General features: G+C 43.4%; 5 protein-coding genes across 6 annotated transcripts; 2 read left to right on the forward strand and 3 right to left on the reverse strand.

Moving 5' to 3' along the window:
* LOC8058783 (cytochrome c-type biogenesis protein CcmE) lies at positions 2,116-3,497 on the reverse strand. Its single transcript, XM_002467511.2, has one exon. The coding sequence runs from the start codon at positions 3,378-3,380 to the stop codon at positions 2,586-2,588; it is 795 nt and encodes a 264-aa protein (XP_002467556.2). The 5' UTR covers positions 3,381-3,497; the 3' UTR covers positions 2,116-2,585.
* On the reverse strand, positions 4,065-9,595 carry LOC8058784 (arsenate reductase 2.1). The gene is made up of 3 exons (XM_002467512.2): positions 9,308-9,595; positions 9,091-9,229; positions 4,065-4,530 (listed from the first exon to the last, which is right to left on the reverse strand). Exons 1-3 carry the CDS (start codon positions 9,391-9,393, stop codon positions 4,360-4,362), a joined length of 396 nt encoding a protein of 131 aa, XP_002467557.1. The 5' UTR covers positions 9,394-9,595; the 3' UTR covers positions 4,065-4,359.
* LOC8058785 (E3 ubiquitin-protein ligase RFWD3) lies at positions 10,230-14,683 on the forward strand. Of its 2 annotated transcripts, XM_021456657.1 has the most exons (14): positions 10,230-10,603; positions 11,258-11,336; positions 11,420-11,509; positions 11,588-11,632; positions 11,762-11,797; positions 11,981-12,034; positions 12,120-12,221; positions 12,443-12,553; positions 12,665-12,798; positions 12,893-12,932; positions 13,358-13,420; positions 13,510-13,685; positions 13,806-14,171; positions 14,460-14,683. In XM_021456657.1, the coding sequence occupies exons 1-14, from the start codon at positions 10,305-10,307 to the stop codon at positions 14,461-14,463; spliced, it is 1,599 nt and encodes a 532-aa protein (XP_021312332.1). In that variant the 5' UTR covers positions 10,230-10,304; the 3' UTR covers positions 14,464-14,683. The 2 variants fall into 2 exon arrangements, with proteins under 2 accessions (XP_021312332.1, XP_002464996.1); XM_002464951.2 differs by having other exon boundaries at positions 10,231-10,603; positions 13,806-14,683.
* LOC8062846 (xyloglucan endotransglucosylase/hydrolase protein 31) lies at positions 14,721-16,413 on the reverse strand. The gene is made up of 3 exons (XM_002467513.2): positions 15,710-16,413; positions 15,392-15,609; positions 14,721-15,270 (listed from the first exon to the last, which is right to left on the reverse strand). The coding sequence occupies exons 1-3, from the start codon at positions 16,061-16,063 to the stop codon at positions 14,913-14,915; spliced, it is 930 nt and encodes a 309-aa protein (XP_002467558.1). The 5' UTR covers positions 16,064-16,413; the 3' UTR covers positions 14,721-14,912.
* LOC8058786 (zinc finger protein GIS2) lies at positions 19,588-22,624 on the forward strand. Its single transcript, XM_002464952.2, has 4 exons — positions 19,588-19,745; positions 20,401-20,542; positions 21,064-21,159; positions 21,773-22,624. The coding sequence occupies exons 2-4, from the start codon at positions 20,439-20,441 to the stop codon at positions 22,356-22,358; spliced, it is 786 nt and encodes a 261-aa protein (XP_002464997.1). The 5' UTR covers positions 19,588-19,745; positions 20,401-20,438; the 3' UTR covers positions 22,359-22,624.

The raw sequence follows: 22,779 nt of genomic DNA on the forward strand, positions 1-22,779 counted from the left end.
TGTTTCTAATAATGAAATAAAAATCCGGAAACTCAGAATATTACATGCTGCTAGATATCAACAAATACCCAGAGTAAAAAGTATTGAAAGCCAAATCCAATCATGTTCAAGAGAGTGGAATTTCGCCTGCGGATTTCTCCCACGCATCCGTACACTGTTTCTAATAATGCAATAAAAATCCGGAAACCAGAATATTGTGCTGCTAAGATATCAACAAATACCCAAAGTAAAAAAGTATTGAAAGCCAATTCCAATCATGTTCAAGAGAGTGGAAGCTGGGGTCTAGACAAAGAAGTATATGTAGAAAGAAAGCTACAAATGCAGTGCCGCATTTTCTGAAGTCATTCCAAAACATTTTTATTGTTCATTTCTGCCACTTCAACGGTCCTCTCACAAGCATTTGCTACAAAATTCCCGAACTAGATTCCAGGATCTCTTGACTTCCATTTCTAACTGGTATCTCAGCATCTGTTCGTGCAAGATCAATGTTTCTCTAGAGAAGTCAAATCTTCCTTTAACCACCCCTCAAATAATTTCACAATGTGAAATAAATCTGGCAGGTTATTTTGATACTATCTGCAAGGCCTGAGTGACATTCTTGTACACTTATATTAGTCCTGTACACATCTATTCCAAAAACAAAGCAAATTGCTTTGGTATAATAGCATCTAAAGTAATAAACATGACCTCATCTCATAAGTTCATGTGTGAAACTTCACAAGCATAGTGTATATTGTAGAATGCAGAATGCTGTCGGCCCAACTGCTGAACTGCCATTCCAAAATATAAATAGTTGTACTTGTTGATCCATATATCTATAAAAAGTGTTGTTCTTCAGTAGCAAAGTAAGGTGTCACTGATCGCCAACGCCAATTAAATCCTCCATCTCCACAGCATTAAAATTGATTTTAGACAGGTTTTCAAATCCAAAAGATGTTTCAAGTGAAACAGCCAAACAGGTCAATACCAGATTGGCCATTGGTCCCTAATTTTCTCAGGTGCCAGTCCTGTACAGTTTAAATTACTAACTAGGTTTACTTGTAATTCTTGATGTTACAATTTCAGCCTAACTTCCTTTTGGAAACCAAATAGGCAGTGAAGGAAATGAAATTGATGTCCTCTTTCGCAACAATATTGGTCATCCAAAGCAAACACCAAGACATTTCTGGGTTATGGATGACCAGATTGAAATAACACTTAATCAAAATGAAAGGGAAATTTTGGTTAACAGGTTATGGTGCATTCTCAAATTACAGTCAAAAGGCAAATGCTAATTATACTGGTGTAAGAGACCATTTTAGAAATATTGTCAAGTTCAAGTACAATGGGAATGCAATACCCTCATTTCAACGGTTCATGGTGATCTTTTATTTGAAAGCCATACAATTTGTATGATATGTGTTGGCACGTGTAGCAGTGTAAGGTCATTCTTGCTAGGTGAGACATAAAAGGTGGTGTAAAGTGATTTAGAAACCTGGCGTGTGAAATAATGTTTAAACTAATGCAATGTGGAAATATGGTTCCAACTTCCAATACCTAGTGTTTTGTGCAATTCACTCAACTAAAGACCTGTTTCATAATTTGGATTTTTGTCCAGTTTGATGAGGGTAACGAGTGATTGCACATTGCAGTCCATTGACTGAACTAGTATGCTTAACAAGAAAGATATTTTGACAAGTTTTTACAAAGTCTAGTTAGATGACTCAAGTACCATACACTAAAGCCTAGGGATATTTTCACTTCCGTCTGTGACATATTCACAACTCAAAATAAGGTTTCAGTATGCAAACTAGACATCTAGCATCTCAGGGCCTGCTTGGATGGGGGTATTGGCGGATTCCGGGTATTGGCCAAGATTTACATTTTGTTCAAGCACTAAAATGGCCTCAAGATATATCTGCATAGAGTTGGCTTTGCAACTTGAGAACAGTATCAGATTCAAGACAGCAACTAAACCTAAAGAGATCGAATGATACTGCTAGACAAAACGAGCCAACCACAGTCAATATGAACATATATGGAATAAACAAAACTAAACCACATGTCCATGAAGGCACAAACACCAGCATAATTGACTACATTTGGTTCTCACTTCCCACTACAAAATCCCAAGGGTAACACAAAACCATATTACTCAGTTGAAATAGTATCACTGATAATAATGCTTGAGAAACAATACATGGAGCCATGTTCAATCAGCCCTTGACAAAAAAATGCTTTCTCTCCTGGCCAAAAGTACTACAATCAGCTTAAACTGAATCATGTTATCCCCAGTTCTGGAGTGAAATCAAATTCAAATCCGCCTATAGCTCAGGCTTGTAAATCTATAATACCACTCAGTGGAAGGAGTACACTATATTTTACTTCAAAACGAGTATGTATACTGTGTTCAACCAACATTTGTCATTATTCCGCTAACAAAAATTGCCTGATCCCCAGCTCAACAATCACATCAGCTTAGAATCAAATTCAATCGCGCTGCAGATATCCCCCAGCGCCAGAGTGAAATCAAATGGAAATCTACCTATGCCGGATGCCTCATACTCAAGATCCAGCAACTCTCAAACCAGAAGGAGGGCAAAATCTTACGAGCTTGCCTTTGCTCCCTCCGTCGCCGCAGCCACAGTGGACCCTTGAGAGGCGGCCGCCGCCTCTGCCTCGGCCTCGAGGCGCTTCTTGTTTCGCTCGAGCGCCTCGCCGACCTCCTTGGGCATGTACTTCTCGTCGTGCTTGGCGAGCACCTCGGTGCCGCGCAAGAAGCACGCGCACTCCCGCGCCTTCTCGGTCACCTTCCTCCCGCCGTCGCCGCGGAGGTCGTCGGTGAAGGGCTTGAGGAGGCCCTCGACGACGACGGAGTGGCCCTCGCGGAAGAGGTCGGGCAGCGCGCCCTCGTAGCGGACGAGCACGTCGGTGATGAGGTCGGTGACGACGAACTCGATCTCGGGGGAGGACGGCGAGGGGTGCGCGACGGAGCCCTCGAGGACGAGGCCGCCGAGGCGGACGCGGGACTTGGAAGGGTCGGCGGTGAACTTGGCGAGCGCGTCGGTGGGCGTGACGTAGAAGACGAGCTGGTCCTGGAACGTGGCGAGCACGGTGACCACGAACCCGGCCGTGCAGGCGAAGGCGAGCCCGTAGGACCAGAGGCGGCGCGTCTGCAGCTGCCGCGCGCGGGCGCCGATGTCCGCGGCGCGGGGGCGGGAGGAGGAGGGCCCCGCCCGCCGCGTGGCCGAGGCGAAGCTGCGGAGGAAGGGGCCGAGCGGGGTGGGGCTGGCGGCGGCCGCCGCGGCGGTCGCGCGCGGGGTGGGGATGGGTCCCGGCGTGTGGAGGAGGGTGGTGGAGAGGAGGCGGCTGCGGGACGGGAGGAGCCGCGAGAAGGCCATGGGATCGGGTCCGGTCGGGGTCTGGTGGGATCTGGAGGCTACGGCCTGCGGAAGGGCCGGAAGGGAAAGGCGCGGGCGCGGCGGTCGGCTGCCGATCGGCTTGTTGCGCACGGCACGGCGCACGCCGGGCTGGGGTGGGGACTAGGGTCTCCGTCTCGCGACCGTGTGTGTGGTCAGCGGCTCGAGCAAGCGAGAGGCTCCAGTTGTCAGAGGGAAAACTCAACATTTTGGCGCATTTGACACTGCAGAGTACCTAAAGAAAAAAAAAAGCAGCTCATTTTCGACATTTTTGAACAACTTTAAGCATTTTTTTTAAAAAAAGTTTTCGCCGTTCCGGCGAACGACTTTAAGCAACTTTGGCAAATTTGAGCAATCTGTAATCGAGTTCGTCTTCTTTGGACCTTCATTATTGTAACATTTCTTTGGTGTAGCTGAATTTCTGAAGCCACGGGAGCCAACACTTCTGTGGTGTAATTGGATTTCTCAAGCGACGAGAGGATGACAGTAAATTCTGTGACTGGGGAAAGATGTGCAGGTGCTTGGTTCAGAAATAATACTGGATGATTTCAAAAAAAAAAGAACAGAAACTCATCCTGTCAGCCGAGCCGTGGCTGGCAATGATTAACGCTAGATTTGCCCTGGCTTAAGTGAACCGAACAAAAGTTAATGGTGTAAGATTACGCATGAACAGATAACACCTCAAAATTGCCGAACCAAACTCCAAACACTGCTTCAGTTTGATGCACAGATCTATAAGGCACATGCGGAATCAAAGAACAGTATCCACAATCCAGTGGATCTGAAGTGAATACACTGGGTAGTATTAGTTATGCATGTAGTTCCCACAAAAATGGAGTTGCCAACCCAATAATCTTGCGTGTGTTATCATTTTAATGAGTTTAGTGAGGTGAAGTAACCGACAACAGAAATGGAGGCCATGTCGATCGTCGTTGAATGCCTGGGAGATTAACTCATGTGCTTAACAGCACGTCCCTTTGCAAGGAGCGTCCGTGCAGCGGCAGACAGGCTGCCCCGAACCCTCCCATCCGTTAAACCCGAGCTCCAGTACCATGATGTTCTTTATCCCTGAATCCTCCTTGGTCTCCGATAGATAATCTGAGAACATCCGAGCACAAGTTGGACCTCGCACCTGGAGTGCAATGACACAAGAGTTAGCAAGGGGGAAATGCATCCTCTTTTTTTCCTTTTGCACATATCCCCTACACTAAAGATGAAAGGGAAAAAAACAGAGAGGTTTGTATAACATGGGAATGGGAACCAAAAATTAATAAAAAAGAAAGAAAATAGGATTTGGTGCATTGCTGTTCATGCCATCACATAATAGTGCTAGTGCATAGCTAGCACAATCTGGGATCATAACATCGCAAATGAGATATGGCAATCACTATTCAGTATTCACTACTAGAATAAATTTGTACAAGGTCTCTGTTCCACAACATTAGATCAAATGTGGAAGTAAAGCTAAAATATGAGATTGAGTTGAGCAGACTGTTAAATTGGTCATCTATTTCGTCAGGTAATGATTGATAAATGTTTAGCAAAGCCATGGATACAATAATCAGCAACTAAAAGGGCAAGTAAAACATCAGAGGCCTACTATTTTATATGAAAATTAAAGTAGCATCACAGCTTGTCTATCCTAACAAACAAACACAAGCTTATCTGCCATTTCACATCCATTTCTTAACAAGTAAAGATTTTTTTTATGCCAGGGCATCAGATAACCTCAGTCCATTTGCATTGCAAAACAAGACAGAGTTTTACGCATTTCAGGTCGCAAACTGAGTCCCTGCACTTCCTGCGGCAAATTGGCAGGCTTTTACAAGCCATGGAAGATCTAATGGTGGCTGGCTGCACCCAAAAACTCACCACCTACTGCTACTGAACCACAGAACACGACCCTGGAATGTCACATGTTAATAGCTACGAATATTAGCAGTTAATTATAACTTCCTGTGTGCCTTATCCCCCACATAAAAAAGGAAAAAACCTCCTTATGTGCTTCCCCCCTAGGGAAAAGATTTACTAGGGCATTTGGTACAACCAATTCCTGTATAAAAAGAAAAGGAACACCTCCAGCTATCAAAATTTTAAAAGATATATTTGTATATGCCTAAGACATCAAAGATTCTGGTCCTAATCCAATTCAATAACGAAAAACCCTTAGTAAAATGATCCTAATTCCTACCTGGGCATAACCTAAACCTTTTTTATCCCAAATTGAATCTGACACAAACATGAAAACCTGTTAACAGGAAAAGCAGTACATCTAGGTCTACTGTGCAGGCCAGTATGATCACACTAACAAAATTACAAGGGTAAAGAAGTTAATTTAGTCAGAGCATTAAATATATGGAGAAAAAGCATGAGAAATTGCCATAATGAAAGCTCTTGTTGGCTTGAGTATTCTGTAGTCTGGTGAATATCTCAACATAAGGTCAATTGGGGTATGGATATGCAAATTATCAGTTTTCCCAGAAGATCCACAACACCATTGTGGTTCATACAACCAAAAGTAGCTGAGACCAAAACCTTTTTATCCCATACTGAATCTGACTCAAGTGGAAAAAAGTGTACATCTGAAGGTCTACTATGCACGCCAGTATGTTCACACTAACAAAATTACAAGGGTAAATCAGTTCAATCAAAGGAAGATATATGAAGAACAATTCATGAGAACAAATTGCCCCCACGAAAGTTATTGTTGGTTTAGCTACTATTTAGTCCGGTGAACATGTCACATCTATTACTTGACGAATCCTGTACCATGTTATCTTGCACCCTATTAGGCCACGTGCCAACGGTACATTCTCCTCTCACTCTTCTTTTCGTGGATTTCGAGCTCAGCAAGACACATGGTTTGAGATTGGGGATTCTTTAAATTGCAAGGGAGCTTGCTGAATTTGTGCAAAATGGGTCGCTCGTCGCAAATAAACAAATCCCATTTCAAAGTTCAATTCATTAGCTGTTGAAGCCAATTTCTATTGGCAAATATGGGACGCACAATCCTTAATTGTTGTTCATGTACAGAGGTGTTTTGGTTCAATGATATGGACTAAATGCGCATATATTTAACTCCTAACTATCAAAATCCCAATGTGGGATGCACAATGCTTATTATTGTTGTTCATGTACAAATGTGTTTTCGTTCAATGATATGGACTAGATGCACGTATGTACAGAGGCGTCTTCACTTACAAATGCATTCAGAGACATTTGGTTGAAATGACTACTATAGATGCTGCCCCCCGCCCTATTGAAATATCTTCAGAAAGTCATTTGAAGCCTGCTTTAGCTGGATGGAGGTCTTACAAGTGCACTCTACCTCTCTATGGCATCCTATTAATTCAATGAAGGTATGGTGTGATGTTTCATTACATTGTTTTTGTTAAAACAAGAGATTCAATAAAAGCACGGGATAAGAGCTTTCCTATGTATAGTATCCCATTTTGAGATCTATGTTTATAAAAGAGATAATTTCCCTTCATGAATCAATATGGGTTACCCTAACTTTTACAAGAACAGATAGGTCAGTTTATGTTGGACATTGGTCAACTAGCCATATAAGCATGTTACACATTTATAGTTGAGGCTTGCATAAGATATATATCTATATGTCTTGGGACATACAGGTGGGCCCTGGCTTGCACAACGTAAGTTCCTTTATTGTAGAGAAGGCAGATATTGCACGAGGAATACTGCAGTAGTATATGAAATTTTCACCCTCCAAGATGTTGCATATTAAAAGTTTAAAACTTTTAAATAGCACAGACCTTCACAACTGGCCTAGGATTGCTAGGATAGAACCTTGAAGCTAATTTGTGGGAGCTTTGAATGAGCTCTGGAAAGAGTGTAGATGCTTGGATGGGTGTATGAAAAGATTAAGCAATTGAATCTTGAGCATTTTGGTCAACAGGCTGAACTTTTGTTATCCTATAGTAATAATAAAGAAAATTACATTACTTCATAACTGAAAAATGGAATGCCTATATAAGCCTACTAAATGGCATCTGAACCAGGATAGAGGCAACAATTAAAATCTATATAATAATTGTTGTCTACAGTGATTTAACATGCTGAGTGAGTGCTTGCTACAAGCCTTTGCCTCTCTGCAGCGGTTGCTCTCCCTTTGAAGAAGAAAGCATAGTGTGTGGTGTGATACTAATATATTTTAGAGAGAGAAAAGAGTAAAATTGGAAGAAAGCACAAGGACGCCGGTGCCACTAGAACCTATTAAGGGGTATTTAGTACTAACGTAATTTATTTTTTCATTTGCTATGTTCAAAGTTTCCCCTGTTGTAGGTATGTACTGTAGCATAAAATAAATCAAGGGCTGCAATAATATTTTGAGGTGTTCAGTTGCAATTATCTAATTAAAAGCAAACTAGCTCATTAGCTGCCTTATAAAAAACAGTAGTAACAAGTACTAAAAATTAGTAGTCACTATACTTTTCACCTTCCCCAACTTAAAGAGTTGTTTGCTTAATATGCAGTCCTATTAGCAAGAATGTAGATCCCAATATATATATTGATTTGATTACTATTATGACAACCCTTCTCAAATGTAATTAACCACATCCATCTAACAATTCTCTTCTATTATCCATTCCATAGCAGTAAATTGTATTGCTTACCCGATATGACCATAGAAGCTGCAAAAGAGGCTGTACGCCTGTACCCCAAACCCAAGGCAACAATTTTGGCCTTATTTTAGTACTTACTAAAGCTAGGCAAGTATTATCAAGGTAAGCCAAGCCAAGCATGCTACTCAGCTCATGTGTCTACTAATCTAATACCACCTTCATTTTAAAAAAAAGTTTGACCATAATACTACACTAAAATCAATAACACTATCTCATCGCACTTCTTGCTTTATTAGAGTGAACTAGCAAAATCAAAATCTACCGTGGCAGTACTGTGGAACCACTATTAACATTATGAACAGTACCACTCTTATTACAATCCTTTGACAAGCAAACACAAATTCTACACTGGCACACTGGCCTAATCCAGCATACCACAGTTTCTAGTAAGGTTTCGCACTTGTGCAAATTATTGGTTTTCCCAGAAGATCCACGGTATCACTGTGGTTCATCAATCATCATACATTACGCACAGGGCCGTGCCGAGGGGCGTGCAAACGGTGCGAGGGAACAGGGCCTCTAATTACCCGGGGCCTCAAATTCTGTTGGATTTACTAGTCACCAACCATCACTCCATCTTAAATTCATCATCACGCGTGTGCAAACTGCTAGTGGCTGCCAGCTATAGGCCTAGCTATAGGGGATAAATTCAAGCTCATGTCGTTTCCTTTCGTGATGGATTAGTCCTGGAACAGGCATGAGTCAGGACTGTTATAAAAGAAAGTTCTAGGTCATTTTAATCTTTTATTTCGATCTGAATTTACTATCCTTCGTATCATTATATGAGCTATTGTTTTGTCCTGGCAATCATTATGTGAGCTATAACTATCCTTCGTATGATTACAACTAGTGTTCTAAGGTTAATGCGCATATAAGATATATATGTATAGAATTGATAAGTATTGTAGTCCTATTTACAGTTTGGTACAGGGCCTCAAATTTTACCGGCACGGCCCTGATTACGCAGCTTTTGTCTAGGAATTCCTAAGTACAGCGAACGGGGCAGAGTAACTGAGAGAAGCGAGGGCGGCGGATCTGGGACCGACCTGGCTCAGCGCGCAGTGGAAAACGAGGGTGTCCTTTCCGCTGGCGGCCCGCGCGAGCTCCGGCATCCGCGCCTCGAAGCTGCCGCTGGCGAAGTGGTGCGAACCCGCGATGTGCGCCTGGTAGCTCCTCTCCTCATCCCTTCCGGTGGGAAACAAAAATCAGTCCCCAGTCTCCAAATCGGCGAGGCGTAGGACAGCACAGCCGAGGCGCGCGTACCTGACGTCGATGATGGCGAGGCGGGGATTGCCTCGCGCCATGGACACCAGCTTCGCCGCCGAAACGTACGACACGCTCCGCGCCATCCCGTCGTCCCCAAACCCTCACCGCTCGCCGCCGTTGGTCAGGGCGTCAGGCAAAGAATCAGAAGGTCGTGGTCCTCCTTTTTTCTTAGTGTTGAAATATGAATTCTACGATTTTAGATTTCTATTTCTACGATTTTTGTTCCTCTTTTTTTCTCTTAGTGTTGAAAAATGAATTCTACGATTTTAGTTTTTTTGACGGGTATTTTTAAAGAGATTCTACGATTTTAGTTTCTCATCTCAGATTATAAAGTATTTTTCGGGCAATTATTCCAGTATATCGGAGGATGCATTACAACTGGCCAAGAGACCAATTTGTCACAAGCAAACTGGGCCTAGATTTAATTTCACAAATGGCTGGACCCGACCCATAGAGCAGCAAGCGAACTGGGCCAAAATTTAATTTCACAAATTGGCAGGGGCCGCGCGAACGCGTACCCCCTCTACCACAAATTACGACGTCCACTCTCCCACTTGGGGAGATGGTAAGCCAACGCGCCCACCAAGTGCAATGTGGGCCATTGACCTAGGCCACGGGCCTTGATGATCGCCCGTCGACCCCGTCCAGGTAAGTATGTTGCAACGTGGGCAGGGGCGCTGGCTATGTAGCCTCCTCCCGCGTCCCACCCAGCTTCACGCGGCGAGGTGGGACTAATCGAAACGAGCGAGAGCTGGTTCTGCTGCCGTGCTGCGTGCGGGAGTGGCCGAGTGCGGAGTCGGTTCGTTATTTTGATGATGGGCTGGTTTCTCCACCGAAGCCCATGAAGAAAGCCCATAAATTTTTTCCGACTCGTGCGCGCCAACCTTTTCGTTTCGTTGCTCGCTCGCCGCTTCCGAAATTTTTTTTCCCCAATTCATTCATTCACTCTGCCGCTCTCCAATCCGGTCGCGGCGAAGCTCGGCCACCCAACCCGATGCCGTCGGGGTCGGGCTCCCGGGGCAGGCGGCCGCGGCCGCGGGCGGCCGCAGAGGTGGCTGCTCCCCGCGTTGTACAGGTGAGCTCGTCCGGCTCGGGTGAGGAAGGGAGCGATGAGGAGGAGGAAGAGGAGGAGGAGGAGGGGAGCGAGGGATCCGGTGAAGGTGCGAGGGGCCGGGGCGGCTCCGCCAACGAGGATAAGACGACGGAGAGGGAAGTCGAGGCGGAGGACCCGTGCCTTCCCAGCTGCCCCATCTGTATGGTCGCGTGGACCGCCGATGGTGCGCATCGCGTTAGGTGAGGAGGAATGGTATATTTCAGTGATTTGGTGGATTTGCAGACCAGCTCGTTGTCTCGCGTGGTTCACAACTTGTAATGATTCGCTGATCTAGTACCTGTGTGGTATGGGTTGGCTGAAACTACGAATTTCGGAATCAGCAGCTTACTATGGTTTCTAACCAGTCACTATTTATGTTTTAGATGGTGACCCCTTTCATTCATGAGCACTGCCATTGGGTGTAGACGTGTAGTACGAGTTCATCTCTAGTAGCGCACAATATATATGTGTTTAGAAGTCTCTGGATCTGAATATAATTGCATTAATTCGCTAGAGCTTACTTGAGCATGTCACTTTCATAAAACGCTAGAATTTGTGTGAAAAGAGAAATAGCATTAATTTTATGATCTTTACTTGTATTGTTATGCTAGTATAAAAGGGTTATCGTCTGACTATTATGCAAGAGAATGGTCCTGGTTCCATTAGTCCGCTAGCCTAGTGTTTTATAGTGGATAAGGGCATGAAGCATGTGAAGGGCCATGAATTTTATTATTATTTTCTTATCAACAGGGTTCGTCAGAATTTCGCTGATTTGTTGGCCTATACCTGCTTATATTCATATCATTCTGAGTGGAGGATCTTAAATTGCTAACTGTGTGATATTCCACGTATAGTTGCATCCCTTGTGGGCACGTCTATGGCAGACATTGCTTAGAGACGTGGTTAGTGCAGTACGGCAAGAAAAAGGCACCGGTATGCTGACTATTGAGCTCAGAATAATACTGTTGTTCTGGGATTCTTCTGATTAATCAGATTCATTGTTTATACTTATTCAGTGTCCTCAATGTGGCAAGAGATATACACAGAACAACATCATCAACCTCTATGTACCAGAGATTGCTGTTCCCAGTAATGATCTTGAAAAGGTTAGTTGTGCTTCTTTGCTTTCCTTGGAGGTATCTGTGAGTTGTGGCCATCTAGTGATGTTTGTTTGATTCATGCAGCAAGTATTGTACTTGAGAGAGAAAAATGAATCTCTTGAGAAGCAAGTAAGCTCTATAATCTATGTTTCTACTTTAAGCTGGCATTAGGGTCTTTCTGTCCCGGAGCAATTAATAGAAGTTGCATATCCCATTCCCAAAGGCCAAAGCTTATGCTTTCTTTATCTTTCCATGCAGCAAGCAAAATTACTTGAGGAGATAAAAGAGTATAAGGTACCTGCACAATGAAATATTGTCTCAGTAACTGAATTGACCAATTTTTCTAAGGGAACATGGATGACTCCTTCTGATGTATTTTGTTACAAATTAAATTGAGCAGTACTTTCTGTGCATAAACCCTACACGCTCAGTAGAGTTTCCTGTTCAATCATTTATGTTTCCTAATGTCACCTGCAGAGGATAATTATGTTGCAACAGAATATAATATATGAATCAAGCTCAAAGAGACAGGTAAGCACTAGTATCGCTCAAATTTAAACGATTAATCATTGTAATAGAAGCTTTAATGTTAACATTTTTACAATCAACTGTGAAGAAAATGACAGAGCGGTCATCAGATGGAATATCAGGGGCAGAGCCAATTGCCTCACTTACAAAGGACATTGACCACAGCAATCTGTCAAGTTTTGCTCTCCAGGTCTGTTTTCAGTGTTGTCTGATTCCCACTTTCTAGTTTCATTTGATTATGTGGCCTAGTGTAACTATAGCTGTTCAATGTTTACTATTACTTTTGAAGCATGTGCCTCTTACCATGCCAACTTCAATCGTACAGTCAGTGGAACAGCAGCATCACTATAGCAGTAGAGTTATGAAGGAACTTTGTCTTTCACCGACTCACAATTGCAGCATGTTTTGTAGAATGAGTTTTTGGTTGATGGAGCTCGGGTCATGGGTATAGATGCATCCAGTCAGATTATATTCACTTCGGGAAGGGCACATGGAGTTGGTACTGAATACATCCTTACAAAGGTACAAGTCTTAATATCAGCTTTTGCTTAATGACTTCAGGTGAGTAACAGTTTTTACTGTAAACTTTTGTTGATTATTCACCTTTCGCAAATCATTTCTTAATTTCAACAGATTAGCATGTTTCATAGACATGGAATGGAGAAGATCCACCTCCCTTCTGATACTAAAGCTATTAGGGATATCTGTGTACTTCCTAGGGGTGATGTTGTTTTTGCATCACTGGGCAGGAAGTTGTCTCTTTTCAGGTCTGTAAAGAAAGTGTGCAAGTTTTATCTTCACTGGTTTCTTGGCTACATTTACTGTGATATCTGACCTCTGTTCATATGATTTATATCTCAGCGTGACCACCAACAATGTTGTCCTTCAATATGATCTACCGGTATTTCTTCGACCTTGCAATTTCACAAAACTGGCAACTATTTTTATGCTTTTCTTTTTTTTTGTGAATTTTTTTAATGCTTTTCATGCTACCAAAAACATACATTGTCTTTTCTATTACTTAGAACTAGGTATGAACAAGTCTGTTTCATTTCTATTGTTCTCTTGTAGTAGCTCTAGCTCTTGGATATTGAAAAAAACGATCACTATACATTCACTGCATTTTATTTTAATTTTAAGAAGATCAACCAGTGCTTGGTAATCAGAGCACTTGTTCTTGACAGAGACATGTACACTTCTTCCTTAAATTGATTTTAAGGTACTGAAAATAGCTATGAGTTGCTTAAGTAGGAGTAAGTGAACTAGTAAAAAATGTGAAATTGTTTATGCTGACCTCCTAATCTTCTGTATTGTGATGTCTTGCAGGCTCCTGGTTGGTCCTGTTCAGTGGATTATACTACTTCAACTCATATTTATGCTGGATTACAGGTTTACTTTTTGGAATGCCTCGTGATTCTTCTAAAGCTTTTGGCGCTCTTTGGAGGGTTCAATAGAAATTATTTTACTGAATTTTTCAGAATGGCATGCTGTTGGTCTTTGATATTCGTCAAACTTCAGCACCTTTGCATTCTACCATGGGTCTATCAACACACCCAGTTCATACTATACACTGTGCTGTAGATGACAGTGGTTCCAGAAATGTTTTATCTGCTTCTTCTATAGGACCCTGCATTTGGGATGCCAGCGAAAACAGGTACATTGTAGTCTGAAAAGTTTGTACCTGATTCGCCAGTTCCTATTGATGTGCTTCTCATGTTCTTTGAAATTAGGATTTGTTTATTTGTAGTTCCATGAGTTTGGGCTCTTTTTTCAGGCCGAGTTTGGTAAGCGGGATGGAAAACCAAGGGGTCTGCATATCTCTTGCGTGCACCTCTCCATCAAGTGATCTCCTGGTAGCTTCATATCGCCCGAAAGTTGAGCTGCCAGATGATAGTGCCACTCAAGCGGCTACACAACAATCACCGGTACTCACTGGTTCAGGAAAGCTAGGATACCACACACTCCTCAGGAGGACCACCACCACATCCTTTGCCAAGGACCATATCTGCAGTGGTGTCGTAAGTGAGTTGCGAATGTCAAAGTCTGCAATCATTCCCTGCGGAGGCAATCAGCATCTGTTTGCCTATGGGGATGAGTCGCTGTATGGAGTCCGGACTTGGCAGCTGCCTTCGTTTCAGAGGTACACCGATCTCATGCCCCACAGGCAACCAGTCCTTGATCTAAGGTTTGCTGAAAGTTCCACTGGGAGATACCTTGGTTGCTTAAGCGCCGAAAAGCTACAGGTTTTCACAGTTAGGTAGCTTAACTAAGACAATCATTGACTTCATTCTTTAGCTTTGTTTCTGGTAGCTGTGCGTGCTAACAGTTGGTTCCTCACTAGCTTTGCTGTACAAGTACAGACCACTCTTGCTCCGTACAGTTTTTTTTTTTACTAAAGACAGCGTGTAAACCATGCTACACATTTCAGATAACCTGTCGTAAGAGGCTCCAATTTACAATACACCGGCAAGTGAAGGATTGCATGTGCTGTTAGAGTTGTACTGATGCCTCACCGCATTGTGTCATAAATCAAGGAAACAAATGGGTAGCAATCTGTCACACCTTTGATTCTTCCTGCTATGCTCACTCGCTGATATTTTGAGTTTGTAATCATCATTGTACTTCACTAAAAAACGTAACATCAGGCATTCACCACTTGTTCTTCCTTCCTGTACCTCGATATTCTTTCGACAGAATTATAATTCCATTTTTCATAACATGAACCTGACAATGATAATTCTACCAGATTGGATCGTTTTTCTTCTTCCAATTAAGTAATAATATTCAAATGTGGCGTTTGGGTTGCGAGTTGCTCGCAATCGCATAACGCTGGCCTCACGCACGGGTCGTCACTGTAGGTATATAGCAGTGTTGCAGCGTTTCAGCACTCGGGGTAGAGGGCGTGGTCCCTGGAGGCGTCGAGGCAGTAGTAATACACCATGGAGTTCCGCTGCGCCCACCGCATGGCGGCCTCCTGCTGCGCGCTGAGCGCCGCCGTCGTCCCCGACGCCGGCACAGGTTGGCAGTCCGCGGACGCGTCCGCGGCGCACCCGCCGATCTTGAGGCCGGCGAACCGCGACACGAACGGCTGGTACCTGTAGTCGGCGCGGTACCGTCCGCCGTCGGTGGCCCAGTCGGAGGCGTCCCAGATGGAGCCGTACGCCCACATCTCCCGGTCAGGGAACGTGGCCTCCGTCTTCCTCTCGTACCGCCTGATGGGCACGTCGTCCACCAGGAACCTGCACGCAGACGCGCGCAGCTCATGTCATTCATGCATACTATTCGTTTGGTTGATAAGTCATGACAGAAAGTATGGTTCGTGAATGAAGTGGCACACGGAGGGAGACGGCGGGGACTCACAGGATCTGGTCGGGGTTCCAGATGATGGCGTAGTGGTGGAAGTCGGCGGTGGGGTCGAACCAGAGGTGGAACCTCATCTCCCGGCCGACGATGGTGCCGTCGCCGCTGCCGCGCACGTACACGTTGGTCTGCAGCGTGTACGGCTCCCCCGGCACCGTCCCCAGCAGCTCCATGTCGATCTCGTCGTGGTGCCCCGGGTACTCCTCGCTGTTCGACAGCTGCAGCAGCAGCCATAGCCCATGCATTGCACCAGCATCAGAGCATCTGTTGTTGCATGCATTTCTTATAGAGATAACAATAACAATCACTGTCACTCACGTAGAAGGCGGTGTTGACGCCGGCGGTATACCCCGGCTGCACCCTGACCGACGCGCCGAAGTAGCCGTCCCGGTACGCGCGCGCCGACTTGAACCCGCTGCCTGAGCTGCTGTCCATCCAGAGCGTCAGGGACTTGCCATCCGGCGACACCGTCTGGTGCTGCGAGCCCCACAGCGTGCGGTACGCCTCGGAGAAGCCCAGCGGCCTGAACATGCCACTGGGGTAGTAGCCCGGCGACGGAGGCTGCTGCTGCTGGGCTCTGCACGGCCGCAGCTGCAGCGCGAGCAGAGCAAGCGTGCATGCCAGGAGAAGAGCAGCTGCCTGCTGTGCCTGAAGATCACAAGGCCTCGCCATCTGGAGATGACTTGGTGATCGTGGTCAAATGTGTCCAGTGAGTGATCTAGTGTGCTGCGTGTGATGAGCTGATAAATTTTCAGTTGCGCAAGAGGTTTTATAGGTGAGAAGGAATGAGATCAGGCCTGTTGTAAGGTGTTGGTCCTAGAGAGTAGGAATAGGTTGATGGGAATTGATTTTTAAGCAGAGAAGAGTAGGGACAAACATTGGAGGTTTATTTGGGGCCCAGGATGAACAAGTGAGGTGTACTAAGAGTGGACATGATTTTGGCCCCAAAAGTAAATGCAAAGAGATGTGGATACTGTCGACAGATACAGATGTGCGTCGTACACTGTTTAGTCCGTGTTGAAATCCAAGCAGCATGCAACAGCAAAATTTGCTGCCAAATCCAACATGTTTCTTGCTTATTCTTCCTACTAGGTTGGCCACACTTTCGGTTTACTACCCTCAAGCAGCAAAGAATAAACACAGTTGATTTTACCGCTCCTTCCTTATGATCCAAGTAAAAAATAGGTTCTTTCCTGCAATACCATACTCAGGCATAGCATTTCGGCACACCAATTCGACAAAAGTGAATTGCACATACACACTGCAGCTTAATCGATCTGCCCAGGGACTATTTCCCTAAAAACAAATTTGTGTCCCCGTATCAAAATTTGAGCCGTACATATGACTGCCCTTCACCATCGCAACCGACAGGCACTTCGTTCACAAACTGAAAATAATGCACCACTAATGTCAGCAATAAAAAAAATGCACCACTGATCACCTAGATTTGAATAGCTGAATAATCTTCCTTTTTGTGGTAGCTCGCATCTTGATCATTTTGCTAACCACCAATAATCTCAACAGTAGCACAGCGAAATTTCAGAGATGTGATTTGCACAAACTAAATCTTCGCTGGTGCATCAATTGGACTGATGCTGAGATAGATTGTGCCGAAAGCGGCTGAACTTAAAGGCGAGGACAAACTCGTTGAGGCTAAACTGTTGACGAAGCATGCATCTGCATGGTTGCTCCTTGGCACCTTCCTCATCGTCACAGGCAGCACAGGAGCATCAATCATTAGATTCAGAACTCCATCACAAGCGCCGGTTAGGATACTGTGACGCACTGAGCATAAACTGAAATCTGAACTACTATAAAGGTGATGATGAATGGTCAGCTTCAGTTTCTAACTGTTCAGCTCTATGAATGGCATGAAACCCCCAGATGCAATGCAACTGGTGCTTAGTTTGGCCTTCAAAGTTGATCAATTGCACTACAAATCACAATTTACTCTGCAAGCCGCATTGCTTGAGCAAAACACCAACTGACAAAGTAAACATTGTGCTTTTTGGTACTTTTTTGTAAGTTTATTTAGTACTATTTATTGTCAAACTTCGTATCTTATGAAGTTTTTCTCTCTGTTTTTTTTTGGTAAATGTGGTTAAACTGCACGTCTTGTGTACTGGATCAGTATGATAGGAGGGCTGCTAGATCTAGAGAATCTAGCTTCATGCAACAGTGGAAACGTAATCAAATGCTCCTTCGAAAAACCAAACCTCATAAATTTTTCTGGGCCCGTGCTTAAAATGTGTATCATAATTGTGTGTAGCAATTAGGTATATAAGCTATACGCATGGTATATACTCAATCCATCCCAAATTATAAGACATTTGATTTTTTTCACATTAAGTTTGACCACTCGTCTTACTCGAAAATTTATGCAAAATATCACTTTTTTTTATCATGATTTGGTTTATTAATAAAAATTCTTCAAGAATAAGGACTATGTTTACATAAATTTTTTAAATAAGACGAGTGGTCAACCTTAATATCAAAAAAGTCAAACATTTTATAATTTAGAATGGATAGAGTACTATATGTTTTTTCTACGTGGGGCCCTCCTTGACGCATACAACAGAACACTGGACTGGACCCTCTATATTTGTCTTCACTTGCCGACACTAATGAAGAAAATGTGGTGCATATAAAATACATAGCTCACCTGTATATGGTATTCAAATACAGAGCATGATCCTTCCTGTAAAGAATAGCAATTGCACAGTAATTTTTCCCTTTAGATTAGATTACCATTCACCATTGAATAGATTTATCATAGACATAGGCAAACATGTGGCCTCAAGAGCCCTTTGTCTAAGGTTGGGTATCTATAAATTCAGTGGTCAATTAGTCGTCAAACATTATATTATTTTCTTCTCTTTTTGTGTGTGTGTGAGAGAGAGGTGGTGCTCTCCGACTTGATTTTGGGTGCAACACCGTTAACTTCCGTGTCCGATATGGCAGGGGCATCTCCAGCTGCAATTCTGTCGGTGTGCACCAAGGCAGACAGATGTAGAACCAATTTTGAACGAAAAGCAACGTTAATACAAACATCAAAATAATAATCAAACAATTTATACACATTACCTCAAAAAAATCTTCTAATATTTCTAGACGCAGATAAAATGTCATTGTTGTTGACGGACCAAAATAAATCTCATCACACAATTTCTTCTCTAGGCATTAAATACTTCAAATGGTTATTTATAACAACTTCAATTGTGAAAAAAGGTTCTTTCAGCAAGCCACAACCATAGGCATAGAAAATAAGATACAAATCGATGAGCAATATAGAAATACTAGAATAGCAATCCTCTTCTTTGACAAACTAAAAAAAATGTATATAGCATGTATTTATTTTTCTAGCAAAGTAAAATATATAACACTCAACTCATAAAGTTCGACAAAATTTACTCAACAACAAATGAACCATCTAGATAGAGTTTCTGCAAATTTAGTCAATGGTCTTTCAGCTTAGTAGCATTCAGTGACATCAAGGATGTTGAGCTCATTAAAAACCAAATATATGTTTTTGAGATTTTAGTTTTTTAAATCTACTCCTTAATACACTGCTTGACATATCAACGGTAACAAAATTCAAAGCACTCAAATATTCTAGTATATATGTGGTAATTGCCATGACAATATTCTCATATTGTTTCATGGGAACCATCATTCCATATTTAGCACAAAAATATTTCTCGTTCACTTGGAAATTATCAAGAAAAGAATTATTTCTAGTTATGTAGAAAAGTGTAATATCATAAATTGTTCTATCATCAATTGAAAAGGGTTTATAGTTTTGATAAAATTTCCCACCTTAATAAATGTAAAAAAATTGTTCCATTTGCTTATTTACAATGCACCAATAAATACCATTTTTGTTTCTTTTATTTAAACCAATGTATCACTAGCCAAGTAGCCATTATCACATTTGGCAGTGTGCTACGATGGTAATAAACACAAAATCAAGAAGAATGGAAAATTAAAAATATATCATGTCAAAAAGGGAAAACATTTAAAAGAAATAAGATTTTGTAAGAGAAAAAAGAAAAAAGAAATAAAAATAAGAAAAGGAAAACTGCAAAAAAAAAACCCGCGAAAATCGGCCCAGGACAAGTCCCCTGCGGGTGCGCTCCCCCTGGGCCGAGCCCGAACCCCCGGACTGGGCCACCGCCTTCCGCCGCATGCCCGTCCCACATCCGTTCACCCTTCACCCCGTCCCCCTCCTGCTCTCTCTCTCTCTCTCTCTCTCTCTGCGACGGCTGGGGCTACCGACGCCGACGCCGACGACCTACGCCAGGTCCCGAGGCCTTCGTCTTCGTTAGTCTCTTCGCCGGCGACGAGCACGCATCAGGTATTCCTAGCCTTCTCTTCCCTTCCTGCTGCTGTGTGAAACGGAGCAACCAAACCCTAACTTAAATCTATTTGTCTATTCGATGCCTGCTAACTTCGAACTTTTTGCAAAAATTATCATGGTGTACTATGCCCCTTTAGGTTTCGTTTTGGGGGCAATAAAATCCACAGGTGAATCAATCCAGAGGGGGATTGGATGATCCCTCTCCCATCACTCAATCGCCTCCTTTGCCTGGTAGGACATAATCCATTTGTAAAACCCTAGCACAGAGGGAGGAGAGGGAGAGGGAAGATGTGGAAGGGAGGAGTGGATTGGACTTGGACTAGAACAAATCCAACCCACGTCGTTGCCAAATGCTCTTTTAGCCAAGACACAGTTTCCTCCCAGGCATGGGTTTCGCTCCCCGCATGATTTGGATCTGCCCCCGAACCATGTCGTTCCATAGGCTTCCGAACGAGGCCTTACAGGGTCCATCCTTGTGACCTGCCGTGGGAACTTGAGCATGCTCATAGTGAAGGTTGGTGGGTGGGACATAGCCACATAGGATTCAATTTTAGTCTGGTTTTGGTCTTTTGCTGTGGACAGAAAGAAGACTAGAGGTTTGTGGTGTTTGTTGGAGTATCGAAGGTGGTGATTTTGTAGCGTGGTGTTGCAGTTTGGTTGGAACTTGGAGTTTAGAGGGAAGATTTGGTGATGAGCAGCCGCAGCCCCCCGCCGAAGGATCGCAGGATGCGTACCGAACGCACCTCATACCGTGACGCACCATATCGGAGGGACAGCCGCCATGGTCCAAGCAGGTTTGAGCTAATCTAAGTCAAACAGGACGAGTGTTTGGCATTGTTCTTCCAAACATCACTGCTTCCTCTCGTTATCATGTATATATTTGGCTAAATGCTATGTGAATGGGGTCGTACACAAGGTTTAAGTTCGTGGGTGGTAGAATAACCATAATTGTTTATTTGATTTAGATGTATTTTTTTCCTATGTTTATCCCATTGTAATCACTTGTGCATGTATGCTGCATAAATAAGGGCACTTGATATTGGTTAATGATAGCACTAATTTATCTGAAAGTCTAGTAAAACAATGTACTAATATAGTATGGTAAAGTGATTTGGGATTGAATTTTTTTTTGGATGAATTCATGTTGTGGCATGGTTTTAGGAGAAAGCCTCTGTGTGGGATTGTAACTAGACATGGGTCATGACAAGAATGGTGAAACTACTAAACAATTTATGCGAATAGAACTGTAATATATTATTATTCAGACATTTGGAAGGTTATGTATCCTTTAGTTATTTCCCTTTCCATTTTGCAGGTTTCGTAATGATTTGTGCAACAATTGTAAGCGTCCTGGGCATTTTGCTAGAGACTGTCCTAGCGTGGCTGTCTGCCATACCTGCGGGCTTCCTGGGTAATAACTTTGTGTTATTCTGCTTGCACAGATTCATGCTCTTATATGTTATTAGTTTTATTTAATATTTTAATCATTCATTCAAGTGCACTTTGCTTTGAATGCCTACCATACTTTTAATCATTGTGGCACAACCATTCCAGCGATACCTTATGTAGAATTATAACCCCCTGCCCATGCTATATCAAAACTATCTCAATTGATGCTCTTTTGAATTTTTTCATGATTTGTGGTGAAGCTATGTTTAACCATTATTGGGCAGTTTATGCATCCTCAGTAGTGTGGACATGGGGTTCATGTCTCCCTAGGAGCACAACTCCATGTTCTAGCTTATGTTATGGTTATGGTTTTGATGTTCATGTCATCCTGAATGTCACTTGTAGCATCATTTGTTTAGTGAAGTTTAATCCATATATGCAAGCAATGCTTTATTGCATGGGACCTGATTAAGGATTTGATTTTTATGATATTTCTGTTGATTAATAATTACAAAGGCCTTGAAGCTTAAATGTAAGGCGTCATAGTTCCATGTGATTAGGAAGGCTGCACTATGGCTGTGTATCTCTTGAGCTGATATCGTTTTTTCATACTTAAATTCGTTTTAATGTTGCAGGCACATCGCAGCTGAATGTTCTTCCAAAGGTATTTGCTGGAACTGCAAGGAGCCTGGCCACATGGCTAACAGCTGCCCAAATGAAGGGATATGCCGTAACTGTGGCAAGTCTGGCCACATTGCAAGAGACTGCACTGCTCCACCAGTGCCGCCAGGAGAAGTGATCCTTTGCAGCAACTGCTACAAACCAGGGCACTTTCGTGAGGAATGCACCAATGAGAAGGCCTGCAACAATTGCCGGCAGAGCGGCCATATTGCCCGTAACTGCACCAATGATCCTGTTTGCAACCTGTGCAATGTTGCTGGCCATCTAGCCCGTGAGTGCCCCAAGTCTGATAAATTGGGTGAGAGGGGTGGGCCTCCTCCCTTCCGTGGTGTTGGCGCTCCCTTCCGTGGTGTTGGCGTTCCCTTCCGTGGTGGCTTCAGTGACGTGATCTGCCGGGCCTGCAACCAGATTGGCCATATGAGTCGTGACTGCATGGCTGGTGCCTTCATGATCTGTCACAACTGCGGGGGCCGTGGCCACATGGCTTATGAGTGCCCCTCTGTGAGTCTCATGGACCGGTTCCCCCCTCGCCGTTTCTGAAGGACGCGGAGGGGTGTTCAAATGACTGTTCTTTTCAGCCCAGTGTGTCAACAACATTTACTTTTGTTTGCTTTATGTATTTTCTAAACTGCAATGGATTCTAGATATTTCAGATTCATAATAACTCGCTAGCAGTATTTGTAATTCTGGATTTGCTACTTGACTCCTATGTTCTGTTGATGGTAATGTTTAAAGACGGGGATATTTGTCCTTATAAACTCAAATTCATCCCGTGAGTTTTTAATATTATTCGAATTGGAACATCAGAACATGTGCTGTTGGTTGCGCCCGGGGAGAACAGATTTTTGTCACTTTGCCTTTCGATGTGCTGGAGCTCCCTTTGCAAATTATGGGGGTTGCTATATTGTAGGTAAGGATGAGGATGGTGCTCTAAATGGATACCCGTGGTTCTTCTTTGGTC

Source organism: Sorghum bicolor, chromosome 1 (assembly GCF_000003195.3).
Source record: "Sorghum bicolor cultivar BTx623 chromosome 1, Sorghum_bicolor_NCBIv3, whole genome shotgun sequence".
Lineage (NCBI taxonomy): Eukaryota > Viridiplantae > Streptophyta > Magnoliopsida > Poales > Poaceae > Sorghum > Sorghum bicolor.